At 56.4% G+C, this 15,913-nt stretch overlaps 1 protein-coding gene across 4 annotated transcripts in view; it reads left to right on the forward strand.

The window, feature by feature from the left end:
* ABCA2 (ATP binding cassette subfamily A member 2) overlaps positions 1–15,913 on the forward strand; it is a 138,316-nt gene that overhangs the window by 94,461 nt on the left and 27,942 nt on the right. For 3 of the 4 annotated variants that reach the window (XR_006286154.1, XM_037879843.2, XM_043530373.1), the window contains 11 exons: positions 839–1,021; positions 3,420–3,604; positions 4,718–4,838; positions 6,020–6,310; positions 9,311–9,535; positions 9,921–10,023; positions 10,740–11,068; positions 12,477–12,690; positions 14,080–14,185; positions 14,763–14,874; positions 15,500–15,560. Coding sequence is in view for 3 of the 4 variants with exons in the window: in XM_037879843.2 (XP_037735771.1) it covers positions 839–1,021; positions 3,420–3,604; positions 4,718–4,838; positions 6,020–6,310; positions 9,311–9,535; positions 9,921–10,023; positions 10,740–11,068; positions 12,477–12,690; positions 14,080–14,185; positions 14,763–14,874; positions 15,500–15,560 (1,930 nt within the window). In the remaining variant the exon portion in view is untranslated. The remainder of the gene's footprint in view (positions 1–838; positions 1,022–3,419; positions 3,605–4,717; positions 4,839–6,019; positions 6,311–9,310; positions 9,536–9,920; positions 10,024–10,739; positions 11,069–12,476; positions 12,691–14,079; positions 14,186–14,762; positions 14,875–15,499; positions 15,561–15,913) is intronic. The other variant, XM_043530374.1, reaches the window with a different exon arrangement.

The raw sequence follows: 15,913 nt of genomic DNA on the forward strand, positions 1-15,913 counted from the left end.
TCCCCACTCACCCCTCTCTTCCCTCGCTGGGGGGGAGCTGCTGCTTTGGTCTATCACCACAGTGCCCTCTGGTGAGAAAAAGGCAGAACTGCAGCAACATTTCAACAGAAGCTTTTTTTCTGCGCAAAAAATTAAAAATATGCAGCGCTCATTAATTATGCTTGCACATAGTAGTGCAGAATTCCCCCAGGAGTAACTCTAGTGAGTAACAGGAGCATTGCCTCAACCTGACCATGTGCCGGGAGGGAGAAGGAAAGCCGGAGCTGGATTTTAGGGAATGGACTCTGGCTATGACTGACCACCAAATAAAAGAAAAGGAGTACTTGTGGCACCTTAGAGACTAACCACAAATACTCCTTTTCTTTTTGCGAATACAGACTAACACAGCTGTTACTCTGAAACCCACCAAATAAAAATCCTTGTTTGTACCAGCTGAGATAGGCCCAGCAATGAGTGCTTATAGAACAGGACTTGGAGTCAGGACTCCTGGGTTCTATTCCTGCCTCTGCATGCTCTCCCAGGGTGACCTGAGGCAAATCACTTCCTTCTCGCTCCATGCCTCAGTTTCCCCAGCTGTACAACAGGGATAGTAAGACTGCCCCACCCCCCTTCGCAAAGCACTCTGAGTCCCGTGGATCCAATGGCTCCGTGAGGCAGATTATGCTATGGTCTGTGTGGCAGATTCCTTAAAGTCACGACTGCTTGGTAGAGGGTACATTGTCGCCTGGCAGCAGGTGCTGCGTGTGCTCGTTGGGTGTCCCTGGGGGCTGACCTGCAGTACATTCCCCACTCACCCCTCTCTGATGCTCTTCCCCTGCGCTTGTCCCTGGCCTGGCAGGAAGGACCATCCTGCTCTCCACACATCACATGGATGAGGCCGACCTGCTCGGGGACCGCATCGCCATCATCTCTCACGGCAAGCTCAAGTGCTGTGGCTCCCCGCTCTTCCTCAAGAGCACCTACGGGGATGGCTACAAGCTGACGGTGGTGAAGAAGCAGTCAGACTCCAGGAATGGCACAGGTCAGTCAGCGGGCACGCAGCACCCGCGCTAGGGAGTCTGCTCCCCCAGTCCAAGTTGGGAAACAGCTTAGCTGCTAATGCAGACAGGATCCGACCCGTTACAGCAAGCAGGGTTGAGCTGTTTTTGTCCCAGCTCCGCTAGTCAGGAGGGCTGGCCAGAAAACCACATTCCTGTTTTGTGAAAAATGGCCAGGCTTTGCAATTTGTGTTTGCTCCGGGTTGGAATGAAATCAGGAACTTTCAACTTCTTTTTGGAAACACCTAGGAGTGAGACACTCCAGTACAGCCAGTAGCCCTGTGCCTAGGACTCTTGCCTGGGATGTGCCTGATTCAGAGCAAGCACTGGGACTTGGGGCTCCCACGTCCCATGGGAGTGCCCAGAACATAAGAATGGCCATGCTGGGTCAGACCAAAGGTCCATATACCCCAGGATCCAGTCTTCCGACAGTGCCCAATGCCAGGTGCTTGAGGGAGAATGAACAGAATAGGGAATCATCCAGTGATTGATCCCCTGTCACCCATCCAGCTATAGAGTTAGTCACTTGCACTCGCTCTCATGCCCTCGCCTATTGGAGCTGTTCTGCTTTGTATAATGAATTCAATATTTGTTGGCCTAGAGAATTAGCGTGTGAGTGGTTCTGTAGCCCAGTGGTTAGGGTGCTCTCCTGGCAGGTCAGAGACTTAGGTTCAAGTCTGCTTTGGGCCATAAATTCCAGCCAGCACCTGACAAAAGGTCCTTGAAAAGTTTTGGTTTTGATGAATCAGCATTTTCAAATGAAAAACCGTTTTGCTGAAGAATTCCTGGCGAGCTGTGATTTTTTCAGCACTGGTTCCGGGAGGCCCATTGCTGGTGGATCTGTTTTCTAGTGTAGGCTTTAGGGATTTTCCCTTTGTTCTCTGTGTAAGCAGAGGGCTCTTACCTCCAGTGTCCCATAATCTTCTGCTTCCACCGCTGGGGAAAGGAAAAGTAGTCCCCCTCATTCCCATGCACAGGAAGCATGGGGCCCTGTGAGGCGAATCTCTGAGGGCTATTGCTTTTCTGATGCTATTACAATCCCATTGGAGTGGGAGTTTGCGAGGTGCTTAGAGATGCTACAATGACACTGATTGGTGGTCCTAGGCCATTTCTCGAAGCAGCCAGGGTTTCCATCTCAGGGCAGGAGAAACTGACAACTACTGAGCAAAGCAATTTAATGTGTGCATGGTGCGTTGAGATCAGTGGAGTGCTCCCACCTTCTCTGCCCCCAGAATGCCTCCCGACCTGGCCTGTCTTTGCTTTGCAGCCAGAAGGAGGAAGGCCCTAGTTCTTCCTGCCTGTCAGCATCCAGTCTGTGGCTCTTACTGAATATTTGCAGAAAGGCTCTCCTGCAGGAAAAGACCTTTGAGAGCATGCACAGTACCCTAGACTGGCCAGGCGCAGTGAGCGAAGGAAATCCCTTCAGATTAGGGCTGGTCAGAACCGGGTTTTTTTTCCTGCAGAAAAGTCTGACTTCCAGTCAGAAAATCCCAAATTTCCAAAGCTTGAAACTGTTATTCCAAAAACTGTCAGAACTCCCCCACTCCCCCCCACCCCCCGCCAGCGTCTTGGGCTTTCCATTTTCCTGTGATAATGGAGGGAGCTGCTTCTCCTGGGTGGCTTTGATTTTGAGCTGCAAACCTAATTTTCCATGCGGGAGGAGAAAAAAGTTTCAGTGGTGAATTTCCCCCCAGACCTGCACAAAACGAAAAGCCCACGAAATGACCAACCAACCCAAAGAGGAAGGTCAGATGCTGCCAAACTCGGGCACCTGTAGTTCCCATGAGAGCCAATGTGACTTGGGGCTCATCCACCCCCCTCTTCAGGCCCTTATACTCCCATGCCAAACTGCAGATTGAGGAGCCCTTGTTCAGCACAGTTCGCACCTGCTCCCTGTGCTCAAGGGCTCAGGGCAACATGCTGCATGGAGCCCTTCACCTCCAGGGGGTGGTTTCAATCCAGCCCAGGCTGTTAGCAATGGCAGGTTGTTACTGCTGGGTATCCTGTGAGAAATACGTTCTGTGATCTCACTTCTCCCTCAGTGGCTGGGGGTCTATGTACAATTGCACCCATAGGAGCTGGCCCCATTGTTGGGAGTGTCGGCAGAGAGGCCAATGGGCCGTGGAGGCTAAATTTCCTTCTCAGGCCAGGGGCTGTTCCTCCAGGGCTGGGCAGCGTGGGCGCAGTTTTCTCAGTGCATGCACAGCTGGGCTCCCAGCTGTGAATCCAGCGGGAGAGTCACTGAAAAAAGCAGAGTTTAAAATAAAACAAAAAAGCAGCATCAGCTTTTGGGTCCCGGAAAAAAAAATCCAAGGACTCTGGGCCCAGGCCGAGCTGGGTGTGTGAAGTGACCCGATCTTCTCTGCTCCCTCCCTGTGCTAGACTCAGGGCAGACGCACAGCCCTCTCTCCCACTCCTCCGCCAGCCCCTGCTCTGAGCCTCGCGTCACCCAGTTCATTAAGAAGTACGTGGCCTCCTGCCTGCTGATCTCCAACACCAACACGGAGCTCTCCTACATCCTGCCCAGCGAGGCCGTCAAGAAGGGCTGCTTCGAGAGGCTCTTCCAGGTACCGGCCCTTCAAGACGCCAGTTGCTGAGTGGGGAGGGGAAGCTGCTCGCAGAGCAGGGGAGCGTCGCGGGGGCAGAGACGTGGGACTATAAGGCTTTGGCTGTAGTTTTACAAGAACAGTGTAGTGGTGTTTGCTGACTGCAGTTGTAGGGGTGCCCGTGGGAGCTGGGCTGGGCGCTTGCTGGATGGTGGGCGGAGTTGGGTTGCCCGTGGGAGCTGGGCTGGGTGCTCGCTGGTTGATGGGTGGAGGGGCGCCCATGGGGGTAGCACTGAATTATTTGTTATGCTGGGATTTGCCAAGGAGTCCAAGGGATTTGGGTGTCTCATTCCCTTAGGCTCATTTGCAGATCCAGCCCAGAGCATGTCCCTTGCCCTTGCACAGGGGCATTGCCCTGTGTGTGCTGTCGCCCTGCCTACCGTCATTTTCTCCTGGGATAGTTTGTCCTGCATGATGTAATTCTCCTAGCTCCCTGGTGTCTGCACTTACTGCGGGGCTCCCTAGCTTGCCCTGAGCCTGCACTGCTGCTCCAGGCGTCCCCCAGCACAGCAGCACAGAGGGGCCTGGGTCACTGGGACAAGCATGCCCCTCTCCTTTTCCCACCAGAAGGGAGTGCTGCTCTGTTCAGACTCCGGTTGCTCAGGATGGGGTTATGGGCTCTCTGCTTTCACAGCGCTAGCCACCCCGCGAGCACTGAATTAGCTCCAGCGCTGACGCGGGGGATGCGGAGGATGCTCGTGATGGGTCTGCAGATCAACCCAGGAGCCTGGTTTCCGGCGGAATATGTTACCAGTGCCTGTCTGTGCCTGATCCACAGAGGCCAGGAGTCTGGGACAGCTGAGGCTCAAGCTGTAGCAGCTCCTGGTTTTCACTCTGGAGGTCCCTGGTTCAATCGCCATGTGTCAGCGCTCACACAGGCAGCCATCAGACCTCTTGCCCTTTGTCTTTCGCCCTGGCTGGCCGTTGTGGGATGGGGGAATTCTGAAGGTCCCTGTGCTGCAGGGAGTGCTGGGCTGGCAGGCATGTGGGCTGATTACTGCTTAGCCGGGAGCTTCTGGGATGGCTCTTTGCTGTGATCTCCCTCCACTCCTCACCCTTGTTCCTTGTTCACAGCACCTGGAGCAGAGCCTGGGGGAGCTGGAGCTGACCAGCTTTGGGCTGATGGACACTACCCTGGAGGAGGTCTTCCTCAAGGTGTCGGAGGAGGACCTGTCCCTGGAGAACAGCGACGTTGGTAAGGGGGGGTGTGTGGGTGTGTGTGTGTGCGTGCGCGCGCACGTGTAAGTGCCTCAGTATGCTGGCTCGTGGAGAGTTGGAGGTGCCCTGGGTTAGCGGCCTTATGTTAACAAACTGAGTTTGCTACGTCGCCCCATTGAGCATTGATCCATTGCTGGCAGTCTCTGCTCAGGGGAAGCCCACAGTGGTGAATCCATAGAGCTGGGCAGGGAAGGGCTGGACTAAGGAGTGGATGAATCATAGAATCATAGAATATCAGGGTTGGAAGGGACCTCAGGAGATCATCTAGTCCAACCTCCTGCTCAAAGCAGGACCAATCCCCAATTTTTGCCCCAGATCCCAAATGGCCCCCTCAAGGATTGAACTCACAACCCTGGGTTTAGCAGGCCAATGCTCAAACCACTGAGCTATCCCTCTGTTTTAGGGCAGAACAGAGGTGTGATGGCAGAGCTGGGGGGTGGGGGTGGGGTAGAGGAGGTGCATTTGTTACACTGTGCTAGCACCGAGCCAGCCGTAGCGCGAGACCCCAGCGTCATGTTAATGCAGCTGTGACAGCTGCTTTGATTGTTGCTTTTTAATACCTGTATCTTGGCTGCAACCCTTGCTCCTGTCTGCTGCACTTGGGCCTTAGGGATCCATTCTGTTTGCCTGAGAGCAGGGGAGTGCCCTTGGCCTGAAGGCAGGAGCACCCTCTCCAAAGGTAGCAGGGAATGATGCATGCTAAATGCTTGCCACACTCCACCCCAGCAGTGGCCGCATTTTGTCCTGTGGTTTGTAGTTCAGCATAAGGTTTGTAAAGCATTTTGGGATCCTGGGGGATGAAAGGCCCTATGTCAGTGTGAAATATCACTGGGGTGTATTCCTATTAGACAAGGCCAGAACCTGCCTTGGCCAGCACTGAGAGGAGAGCTGGGGTACTCACTGTACCGGGGCACACCCTGAAGTGCTAAGGTGGCTCCTGCTATGCTGGGGTTGCAGGGTATTAAGGAAGAGCCGCGTTCACCACCCGGGCATGCCCAGGCCCTTGATATCTGGGTGCTTAGCTAAGCTGTTACAGCCAGTCCCAGACGGTGGTTTCTTGCTGGAGAGTGAGTGGGATGCCCTAGGAGGGCTGCTCCCCTGCGACGTTCCCCTTGTACCTGTGCTGCACAAACCCCACCGGCTCCCTTCTCCTTCCAGACATGAAGGAGTCCAAGAAAGATGCCCTGCAGCCACCGGCTCCCCACATGGGCCTGAAGCCCGAGGCCAACGGGGAGCCCCTTCCTGACGTGGAGGCACCCGAGAAGCCGGAGGTGGAGCTCAGCAACCTGGTGGCCTGCTCCAACCTGACCCAGTCGCAGGCGTCCCTGCGCTCGGCTTCCTCGGTGGGCTCCGTGCGGGGCGATGAAGGTGGGGCTTATTCGGAGTTCTATGGGGATTACTCTCCGTTGTTTGATAATCTGCAGGACCCTGATAACATCAGTCTGCAAGGTTTGTAAGGTGCCGCACGGCTGGCCTTGACTTTGGTAGCAGGGGTGGGGGGCCGCTGTGTCCCGGTTCCGCTCTCAGCAATCCCAGGGGCGGGGGATGTGTGGGGCCTGCTACTCTAGAATCTAGCAGTGTCGTTTGCTGCATATGGACGCATTCCTTTGACTAAACACCTTTGGATCAGTGGGTAGCACTGGCCAATTATTCATTGCAAACTCGGCCCCTTTTCATTCGCAAAGCGACCGAGCCCTCCAAACGCATTCGCTCTTCGAGACCAGCCACCATATACCCCGTGCAAATGCTTCTAGTCTCCCTTCTTCCTGTTGGCGATTGGTGGCATGGGGTTGGTCACCTGAATCTCTTGCTAGTTTGCTCTGCTCCCTGACTGGATGGCTGAGACTTTAACTAGGAGAATGGCAAATCTGAAATAGCAAGCGATGCACTTCCCAGCACAAAGGTTTGTGTTAAAATGAGTGACATATTCCCGGGAACCCCCAGGAGTCCTCCCACGGTATTTGAATAATAAAACATACAATCCACAAACAACAGTGACCCAGCGGCCACCTTTTTATTCACAGTTCCTTTTTGGGGTTATTCCACTGCTCTTATCGTGGAGCATTTGGGGACATCGTGTTTTTTCTCTCCACTCCGGATATCCCAGGAATCCCGTTACTGAACGCCAGGGCTGCATAAGGCCCTGGGGAGCATTGGCACGTGGGTCAAGTATGAAGGCCGGGCAGGGAGCATAGTACAGAATCTCCTCTGATATCCCAGACTCCCGACACCAAGACCCCAGTGGGTTTGCAAACCCCATTCCAAATTTCAGACGCAGCCAATTCCTCACTTTGGTCGATATCCCAGCAGTCAAACTCCTGACAAGAGCTGATGAGGAAAGGGGGAGGAAGGGGGGCTATGCACATTTCAATAAAAGTGAGGGGGAAATTGCTCTGGTCAAAATTTTTCACATAAAAATTTTGAATTTTCAGCACCAAATCAAGAACCAAAATATTTTGATTCTCGACTGGTGCTGTGGAGCCTCCTAGGAGTTGTAGTTCAAGTTCCTCATGGTCCCATAAGCCAGACTCCCTGTCTGGACTATATCTCCCATGATGCACCATGGTCTCCCTGCACGGCAGTGCATCATGGGAGATGAGGTTTGGCTGAGGAGCCTGGCCTGTAGAAAAGAACTGGAGCATGAGGCGTAAGAACATAAGAGCTGCCGCACTGGGTCAGACCATGGGCCAGCTTGCCCAGTATCCTGTCTCCAACATACCAGAGCTTCAGGGGGAGGGTAGAGAACATGGCAACTTTGGAGGACTCCACCTGTCTTCCCTTCCTGGCTTCTGGCAGTCAGAGGTTCAGGGTTGCCCTGAGCATGAAGGTGCATCCCGACCATCTTGGCTAATACCTGTTGATGGACCTATCCTCCAGGAACTTACCCAGTTCTTTTGTGAACCCACTTATATTTTTGGCCTTCACAATATCCCATGCCAATGAGTTCCACAGGTTAATTGTGCATTGTGGGATAAAGTACTTCCTCTTGTTTGTATTAAACCTGCTGCCTGTTAATTTCATCTGGTGACCCCCACTTTTTGTGTTGTGGCACCTGAACTGCCCCTGAGGCACCATAGTGGCATTTCACAATCAACATGTTTCAGGAAAGCAGACACTTTTCACCCCCAAAAATTGTTCCATCAAAAAACAGTTGTGGCCCTATCGCTTCCCCAGTCCCTCTTGCTTCCCCTGCTGGCATCTGTTGGGTGTGTCTCCCTGAGGGAGGCCTTCATGGGAGGAGCCTGACTTCTCCTCGCCTCCGAAATGGAGCAGGAGACTGGGAGCTCCCATGGCCTGCTGGGGGAAGCACTGAGGCAGGTGGGCACAGACGTGTGGCACGGGAGCTGTGACATGGAGTTGGCAGGATTTTGACCCTGATGGGTCAGGACTCCCTTCGAAGCATCTGTCTCAGGTTGCTCGATCTCGGTATAGCCAGCAAAATGAACCTTCCTTGGTTACAAAAACAGTGCGATTAAACCAAGAGAAAAGAATCTCCGTTGTGTTACCCCTTCGCCCCCTAACAAAAACAGAGCAGCCAACGTGGCTTAAAACCGAAGCTTCTTTCCCCTGGCCTGAGCCCTCCTACCTCTGGATTCAGAGGTGAGCTTGTGAGGGATCTCGGAGCTGACGTCCCCAGGGCTGCAGTGCTGGAACAAAGGTGCCACCTCCCCCTGCTCTCCGGCTTTGTTATGGGGGAACCTCGTGAGAGTCGGTTGTTTAATGGTTTGAGCAGGTGACCTGGGGGTTGTGGCCCTGAGCTCTGTCCCTGGCTCCCTCGCTGCCGGCCTGTGCGACCTGGGGCTGGCGCTATGTAGCTTGGGTTGCTGCACAGGAAGGTGCGATTGCGTGTCAGCGGGGTTGTGAAATACCCTCTCCTGTCTCCCGCGCATATAAGAAATAACCTGCCTGCCCGGGCTCCTCTCTGTTCACGGGGGTGCTGCTTTCCCCCCTACCCTGTGTGTCCCTTTTGGGTTGGGGGATATGGTCAGCTACGTACAAGTGTCAGTTGTATTAACCCGCCGAAACTGCCAGGGCAGCAGCTGGCATAAGGGTTACGTGAGTTTAGAAAACAGTGTCTGACACCAGCTCCCCATCACCGACCTGCCAAGACCTGCATCTAGGATTCTGCATTTCCACGTGCACCCGACGTTAACTCTGTAGCTGCAGCTCTTCAGAGCTCAGCCCAGCCCTGGGGAGGGGAGCCTGGCAGGTATTGGGGCTGGCGTCCCACCTCCTCTCCCTGGGCACAGTCCCCCGGGGGGAGCCCCGTGCTGCGTGACGGGGTTGTGCAGAGAACCATGTCCTGTGTCACTGACTGCACAAGCTGATTCCTGGCTGAGTCCTGAGGAGGAGGCGGTGGGGGCTGGGGAAGGAGCTTGATGGCCTCTGAGAGAGCCTGACCCCCTCTGCGTGTCTCTTCCCACTCCCCGTCACTCTCCCTTGCTCCAGACCAAGAGGCTGACGCTGACGCTGAGGCTGCGGACCAGCCCCTGGTGGGACAGGGGAGCTTTAAGCTGGAGGGCTCCTGGCTCAAGCTGCGCCAGTTCCACGGGCTGATCGTCAAACGCTTCCACTGCGCCAAGCGCAACACCAAGGCCCTCTTCTCGCAGATCCTGCTGCCCGCCTTCTTCGTCTGCGTGGCCATGACGGTGGCGCTCTCTGTGCCCGAAATAGGTGAGTGCGGGCGCTGGCCCCAACTGGGGGAGGGGCGGTAGCTCCTTTCCCCACCCCCCATGCCAGGCTGCTGTGTCACCTCTGCTCCCCTTGGGACGCTGGCCTCCCTGCCTGCCTCCTGGCAGAGCTGCCTGTGCACTGCATGTGTGCCCGCATCTCTGGCTCCCGGCTGCCCGACAGCTACCTGGGTGTGGATGGGGAATGGGATGAGGGACCAGCTAGAAGTCACCCAGTAAATCTGGAATGTGGGGAGTGCCGCTGGGCCTGCCCTGTGCCCTGGGCCTTTCACTGGGGTCCTGGGCTGGCCTTCCAGCCCAGAGTAGGGAGGGGATGGGGGACCCACCACCCCTAGGGAGGTTGCTCAGGGTGCCCCTTTTCTCCCCAGGTGACCTGCCTCCTCTGATCCTCTCGCCGTCCCAGTATCACAACTACACCCAGCCCAAGGGCAACTTCATCCCCTATGCCAACGAGGAGCGGCGCGAATACCAGTGAGAGGCCTGGCGCTGCCTGGGGAACAGCATCCTACGCCCCCGTCCTGTTCCCCATGCCCGCAGGAAGGAGGGGCAGGGGGGTTCAACCACGCTGCCGCACGGTGCCCCGCAGTGACTGCTGCTGCCGCACGGGATCTGTCAGGGGAGGCCGGGTGCTTCTTGCCGTGCAGGGTCATTGCTCTGAATCTGGCACCGATCGCCCCTCCATCTCTTTATCTACCGCACAATGCCTGCCCGGGAGGGTGCCCCCCTACCAGGGAGGGCACTGTCCTCCACAGGGCCCTCGTACAGGCTGCTGGCCGTGTGGCACCTAGAGAGAGCAGTTCTGTGATGTGCCGAGCTGTGGGCCGTTGAGGCCTGTCCGTGGCTACCGGCCTGGGCTGGATTTGAGTCAGTGACCTGCCAGTGAAAGGCCCTCTAGTCCCTCCCCTGTGCCGTCCAGTCCCCTTCAGCCCCCAAGCCAGAATGCAGGCTCCACGGCCCCTGCTCAGCAGGCACTGCAGTGGTAGGACTTGGCACCGGCCAAGCCCTGTGAGGAGCAGGGGCCCTGAAGCCAGTGGGGGCCCGGCCCCTCCTGGAATATCACTTTAGGAGACTGGCCTGCAAGCAAGAGGGTTTCTCAGGCCCGTCCTAGGGAGCCTGACTGACCCAGAGGAGCCACAGAAGCGTCCCCTGCTCACTAAGCCCTTCTTACCCGCGGTCCCTCTCCACAGCATGAAGCTGTCGCCCGATGCCAGCCCCCAGCAGCTTGTCAACACCTTCCACCTGCCCTCCGGGGTGGGGGCCACGTGTGTGCTGAAGACGGCCTTCAATAGCACCCTGGACCAGCTGGTGCAGACCCTGAACCTCAACAGCAACGAGTCCAAGATGCTGGCGGCCAAGTACTTCGACGCCATGTGCGTCGATTCCTTCACCCAGGGTCTGCCGCTCTCCAACTTCGTGCCACCGCCCCCATCCCCTGCCCCCTCCGACTACCCCGTCTCCATGGATGACGACATGGTGCACGCCTGGAACTCCACCACGTACCCCTCCACTGTCAAAGGTAACGTCTGGCCTGGCAAGAGTCAGGGGGAAACGGGACCTCCGGCAAAGCAACACATACTCTGCCCAGCCAAGGCAGCGGTGGGAGGATTAGAATGCGGGTCTCTGGCATTGCTGTGGGGCTCACAGAGCAGCACATTTTGCTCAAGCCACTGACAGGCTTGTCTGAGACTTTCCCATAATGCCTGTCAGGGAGGGGCAGAGCTTTACTGGGCACACAGGGTTTAGGAACATGGGAATTGCCAGACTGGGTCAGACCCAAAGTCTGTCTAGTCCAGCATCCTGGCTCTGAAGGTGGCCGGAACCAGCTGTTCAGAGTGTAAGAACCCCGCTATAGCAGATGTGGGATAGTTTGTGTCCCATGTAGGTCTCCTCCTCATTTCTAATAGAAATCAGCTCAAACCCTGAAGCATGAAGTTCAATACCCCACCTGAAGTATTTGTTAGCATAACTCAGAGCTCTGGATGTTCTTGCTGTCCGTATAAGTGCCTGATTCCTTTTTGAATCTTGTTACATTCTTGGCCTTGGTGACTTCCTGTGGTAGTGAGTTCCACAGGCTACATGTGTATTGTGTGAAAAAGCCTTTCCTTGTATTGGTTTTGAATTTGTGACCTTTCAATTCTATTGAACGTCCCCTTGTCCTTACGTTGTGAGGCAGAGATAACAGAAGCTCCAGATTTCCCTTCTCTAGACCATTCATTATTTGATCTTCTTGTATCATGTCTCCTCTTGTTCATCTCCTTTCTAAGGTAACAGTCCCAGTTGTTTCAGTCTCTCATATGCTCCTATTCATTCTCCTCACCCGCTCTGAACACCCCTTTGGTTCATTTGCAACCAGAAGTCATTTTAAGAGGATGAACGATAGGGGCATCTTAAAGGACAGAGATTCAGCCCCAGTGAGCACTTGGGAGTTCATCTCTGTCTGAATTCCGATGCTGGGGGGCCGCAGGAACACGTCTGCTTTCCCCCTACATGTCTGTGTGTCAGGGTACGGATTGCCACTCTGGTAGTCATACCTGAGCTAGCTTTAATCTGGCCAGCTCGGTCCTGGAGCAGTGAAGTTCTCAGCACAGGCCGGACAAGCGCGCCCGGATCCCTGGTTGATTCCTCAGGCCTCTGCTGAGGCCTTTGCTGCCACGCCTTCGCTGCTCTGATGCCTGACCTAGCCAGTCTAAAGCAAACTCCGGTGTGTTTACTTGAGCCGTAGTCACATCCTGTGATTGCCATACAGCCAAAACCCTCATTCGCTCCTGCCCCAGGTGCTTTCCCCTCTCCCCCTAAAGCAGTCACAGCCACGGCTGTCACAGCAGGGCAGTGCTGCAGGGTTCCTGCCCTTCACCTGGACACAGAGTGGGTGCTCTGCAGAACGAGCGCTCCTGAGGATCACCTGTCTCCTCTTGTCTCCTCAGAGACTGTCACTTTGGCCCCGTCCCTGCCCCGCCTCATCCATGAGCCCATCAAATGCACCTGCTCCATGCAGGGGACGGGCTTCTTCTGCCCCAGCGGCGTGGGAGGCCACCCGCCCCAGATGAAGGTGGTGACAGGGGACATCCTGGTGGACATCACAGGGCGCAACATCTCGGAGTACATGCTGTACACGTCGGACCGCTTCCGGCTGCACAGGTGAGGGGCACTTCTGCTCCTCCACATCGGGGGGAGTGTCCCAGCCGGGGTCCGAGGGAGGCAGGGCTAAGACTGGAACAGGACCGGTGGCATCGAGGCGAGGCAGGTTCCCAGCAGCAGGCCGGAGGGGAAGCTGAGATCACCGCTTCAGTAGCCATACCTGAGCTAGCTTTAGTCTAGTCAGCTCGGGTCCTAGAACGGGGAAGACGCAGCACTTGGAGGGACTGAGGGGAGAGCTAGACAATACACGTAGAGTTGTCAGTTCTCCAGGATTGTCCTGGACTCTCCAGGAATTAAAGGTGAATCTTTAATTAAAGTTTGTCATGTGATGAAACCTCCGGGGTATTGCAACCAAAAGTGGCAACCCTATAGACACGGCAGAGATGGTGGAGGAGAGGGGGCGGGTCAGGGGCTGAGCTGACCCCATTGGGGTCCAATCAGATGATCACTGGTTGATTTTTTTTTTTTTTTCCTGCATCACAGCCAGGATTTTCAAAGCTGGCCGGTGACTCTGGGCGCTTCCCTTTGTGGGGCCCAGCTTGGGACATGTGGTAGGGGCCTGATCTTCGGAGGGGGGTGCCCAGCACTCTCTGAAAGTCCCTCTCCAGAGGCTCTGCCTTTCCTGTTTGGTAGGGTTGTCCCTGGGATGTGTTGCAGCAGCCGCTCGCTGAGCCTGTCTCAAGGCTAGCCAACTAGGGGCACAGAGAGAGCCCCCGGCTGGGAAAGCGCTGGCCCGCAGCGGGCCAGGGCAGTAGGATGTGACCATTCCCCCCCGCACCCGCCCCTCCCAGGCTGTCTGAGTCCTCTGAGATTTCCCTCGGGGGGCTGCAGAAAGGAGGAGCCCTGCAGTGGCCACAGCTGTGCTGTGCAGGGACCTACTGAGGGGAAACTTTTGGCTGGAGTTGGCTCCTGCTCCGAAGGCTGGGCAGACCCGCTCAGTAACGCTGGTCCCACTGCCCTGCCGCTGACAGTGCAGGCCTCGGTTTCCAGCCCCCGTCGCCCCCTGCCTAGGCTGCGTTTTGCTCTCGGCTTGCCCCTGGAATGGAGGGCGGAGAAGGGCCCCTGGGCGCTCAGTGGCAACCTCTGGCCAAGCAAGGAGTAGCTTGGCCTGGCTCTGCAGTGGCCGTGACACCAGGCCTCGTGGATGAAGCAGCCGGCTTTCAGGGGTTGGGTCACAGCCGGTGGTGGGAGCAGCTCGCAGGTCGGAAGTGGTGTCTGGGGGCTCTGGCCGGGGTTCACTGTCCTGCCCTCGCTCAGGTTCCCCCCATGGAGCCCAGCATTTGAGGGGAGGCTCAGGTCCCATTCTTCCAACGGCTCGTCTTTCCTCTGTGTTGTCTGGGCTGAAAGAAGGTGGCCCCAGCCTTTTGTTTGCTTCCCCTTCTGCCCTAGGTATGGAGCGATCACGGTTGGCAATGTCCAGAAATCCATCCCAGCGTCCTTTGGCGCCCAGGCCCCTCCTATGGTGCGGAAGATCGCGGTCAGGAGAACAGCCCAGGTGGGGGATCCTCTGAGAGCTGGGGAAGGTTCTGTCCCTGTGTCAGCCCCATCCCTCTGCGTCCCCCCACAAAGACCCGCCCTCCTTCCAGAGTCCCACCGAAGGGGTCCCAGAGCAAGAGGGATGTACAGGCTTCCCTGCATGCTCTTGGAAAGGGGAAAAAGGTCAGATCTTGTTCCGGGGCCCCTCACAAGTGAGCTTGTTTGCTGGAGGACAGGTGTACCCCCCAGCGATCACCCCACGGAAGCTTGCCATGCTGCGACCCCTGCTCTCTCTGGTGCCCCTCAGCAGCACTCGGTAGCTTGATGTTATTTGGAGGTGGGCTCCATTGCCAGCCACGCGGGCCATGGACTAGAGAGAGCGGCTTTTGGGAGGAAGGCGGGTGACCCCAGAGGGCCCCACATAGGGACTCTGTGTCCTATGCCAGGCCTTGCAGGATGGACCTGGTGCCAGCTTTCACATGCTGCCAACCACCCCAGCCCCTCCGCTTCCCCCGGCCTCCCCCAGCCCCTCCTGGAGCAGGGCACCCTGCTGGAGCTCCCAGAGCTGACTGTGCATCTCTGCTCTGCCCTTCCAGGTCTTCTACAACAACAAGGGCTACCACAGTATGCCCACCTATCTGAACGCGCTGAACAACGCCATCCTGCGTGCCAACCTGCCCAAGAGCAGAGGGAACCCCGCCGCCTACGGTGAGCTGGCCAAGCCAGGCTGGGGACTCGGACCTGACGAGCGATAATGAGAATAGATGAGCTAAAAACCCCCCTGAGACAGACCCCTCCGGCTCTGGTGTAGAATCGACCCACGGGCTAACAGAGGGGGAGGAGGAAATGTCCTAGTGGGCAGGCTAGTGACTAGACAGACTCTGGTCTCGCTGCTCTTGCGACACTGGGAGTTGGGTTTGAAAACCCATGTCTGTCTTGAGAGGCTTTGTGGTCTAGTGGTTAGAGCAGGGGATTGGAGTCAGGTCTCTCTGTGGTGGGGGCAGGTTTAGACCCTAAATGACCTTGGGCATGTCCCTTAAGCTCTCCATGCTGCAGCGTGTGCACCTGTGACATGGGGATGGCGCTGGCCTTGCCGGCTGACATGAGGCCTGTCAGTTAACGTTTGCAAAGTGCTCTGAGATCCTTGGATAATTCCCTTCTGTCCCCCAGCAGGGAGCTGTGGCTAGAGCCCGGCCTATGTCAGGGCTGAGCCGAGGGGCAGGGCGCTGAGAGAGCGAGGGGTTGTTCCAGGGCTGATCCACGGGGGTGGGGGCGCAAAGGGCTGTTGTTACACACCAGCTCTCACTATGTTTCCTGTCACGTTTTGCTGCAGGCATCACAGTGACCAACCATCCGATGAACAAGACGAGTGCCAGCCTCTCCCTGGATTATCTGTGTGTACCCAATGAGCTCACGGGTGGTGTGCACACGCCTGGCTGGGTGGGGGAGAGTGTGTTGGATGAAAATGGAGGGAGCCCCCACTAGGTTTTCTATGGCAAAGGTTGCCAGGCCCAGGAGGCGAGGAGCTGTGCCAGCCCATTGCCACCCCTTGCAAGAGGCTGAGAGGAGAGAGATCCTGGCCAGCCTGAAAAACAAAGTCACACAGGCCCCCACTCCATGAAGGGATGTAGGCTCCTAATCCCCGATGAAATCCATGGAAGTTTGGAGTCTAAATACTTCTGAGGATCTGGGCCAAAATCTGTGTTTCCATGACTAACAACTAGCCTTATTCATGCCCCACAAAACA

This window comes from Chelonia mydas, chromosome 16 (genome assembly GCF_015237465.2).
Source record: "Chelonia mydas isolate rCheMyd1 chromosome 16, rCheMyd1.pri.v2, whole genome shotgun sequence".
NCBI lineage: Eukaryota > Metazoa > Chordata > Testudines > Cheloniidae > Chelonia > Chelonia mydas.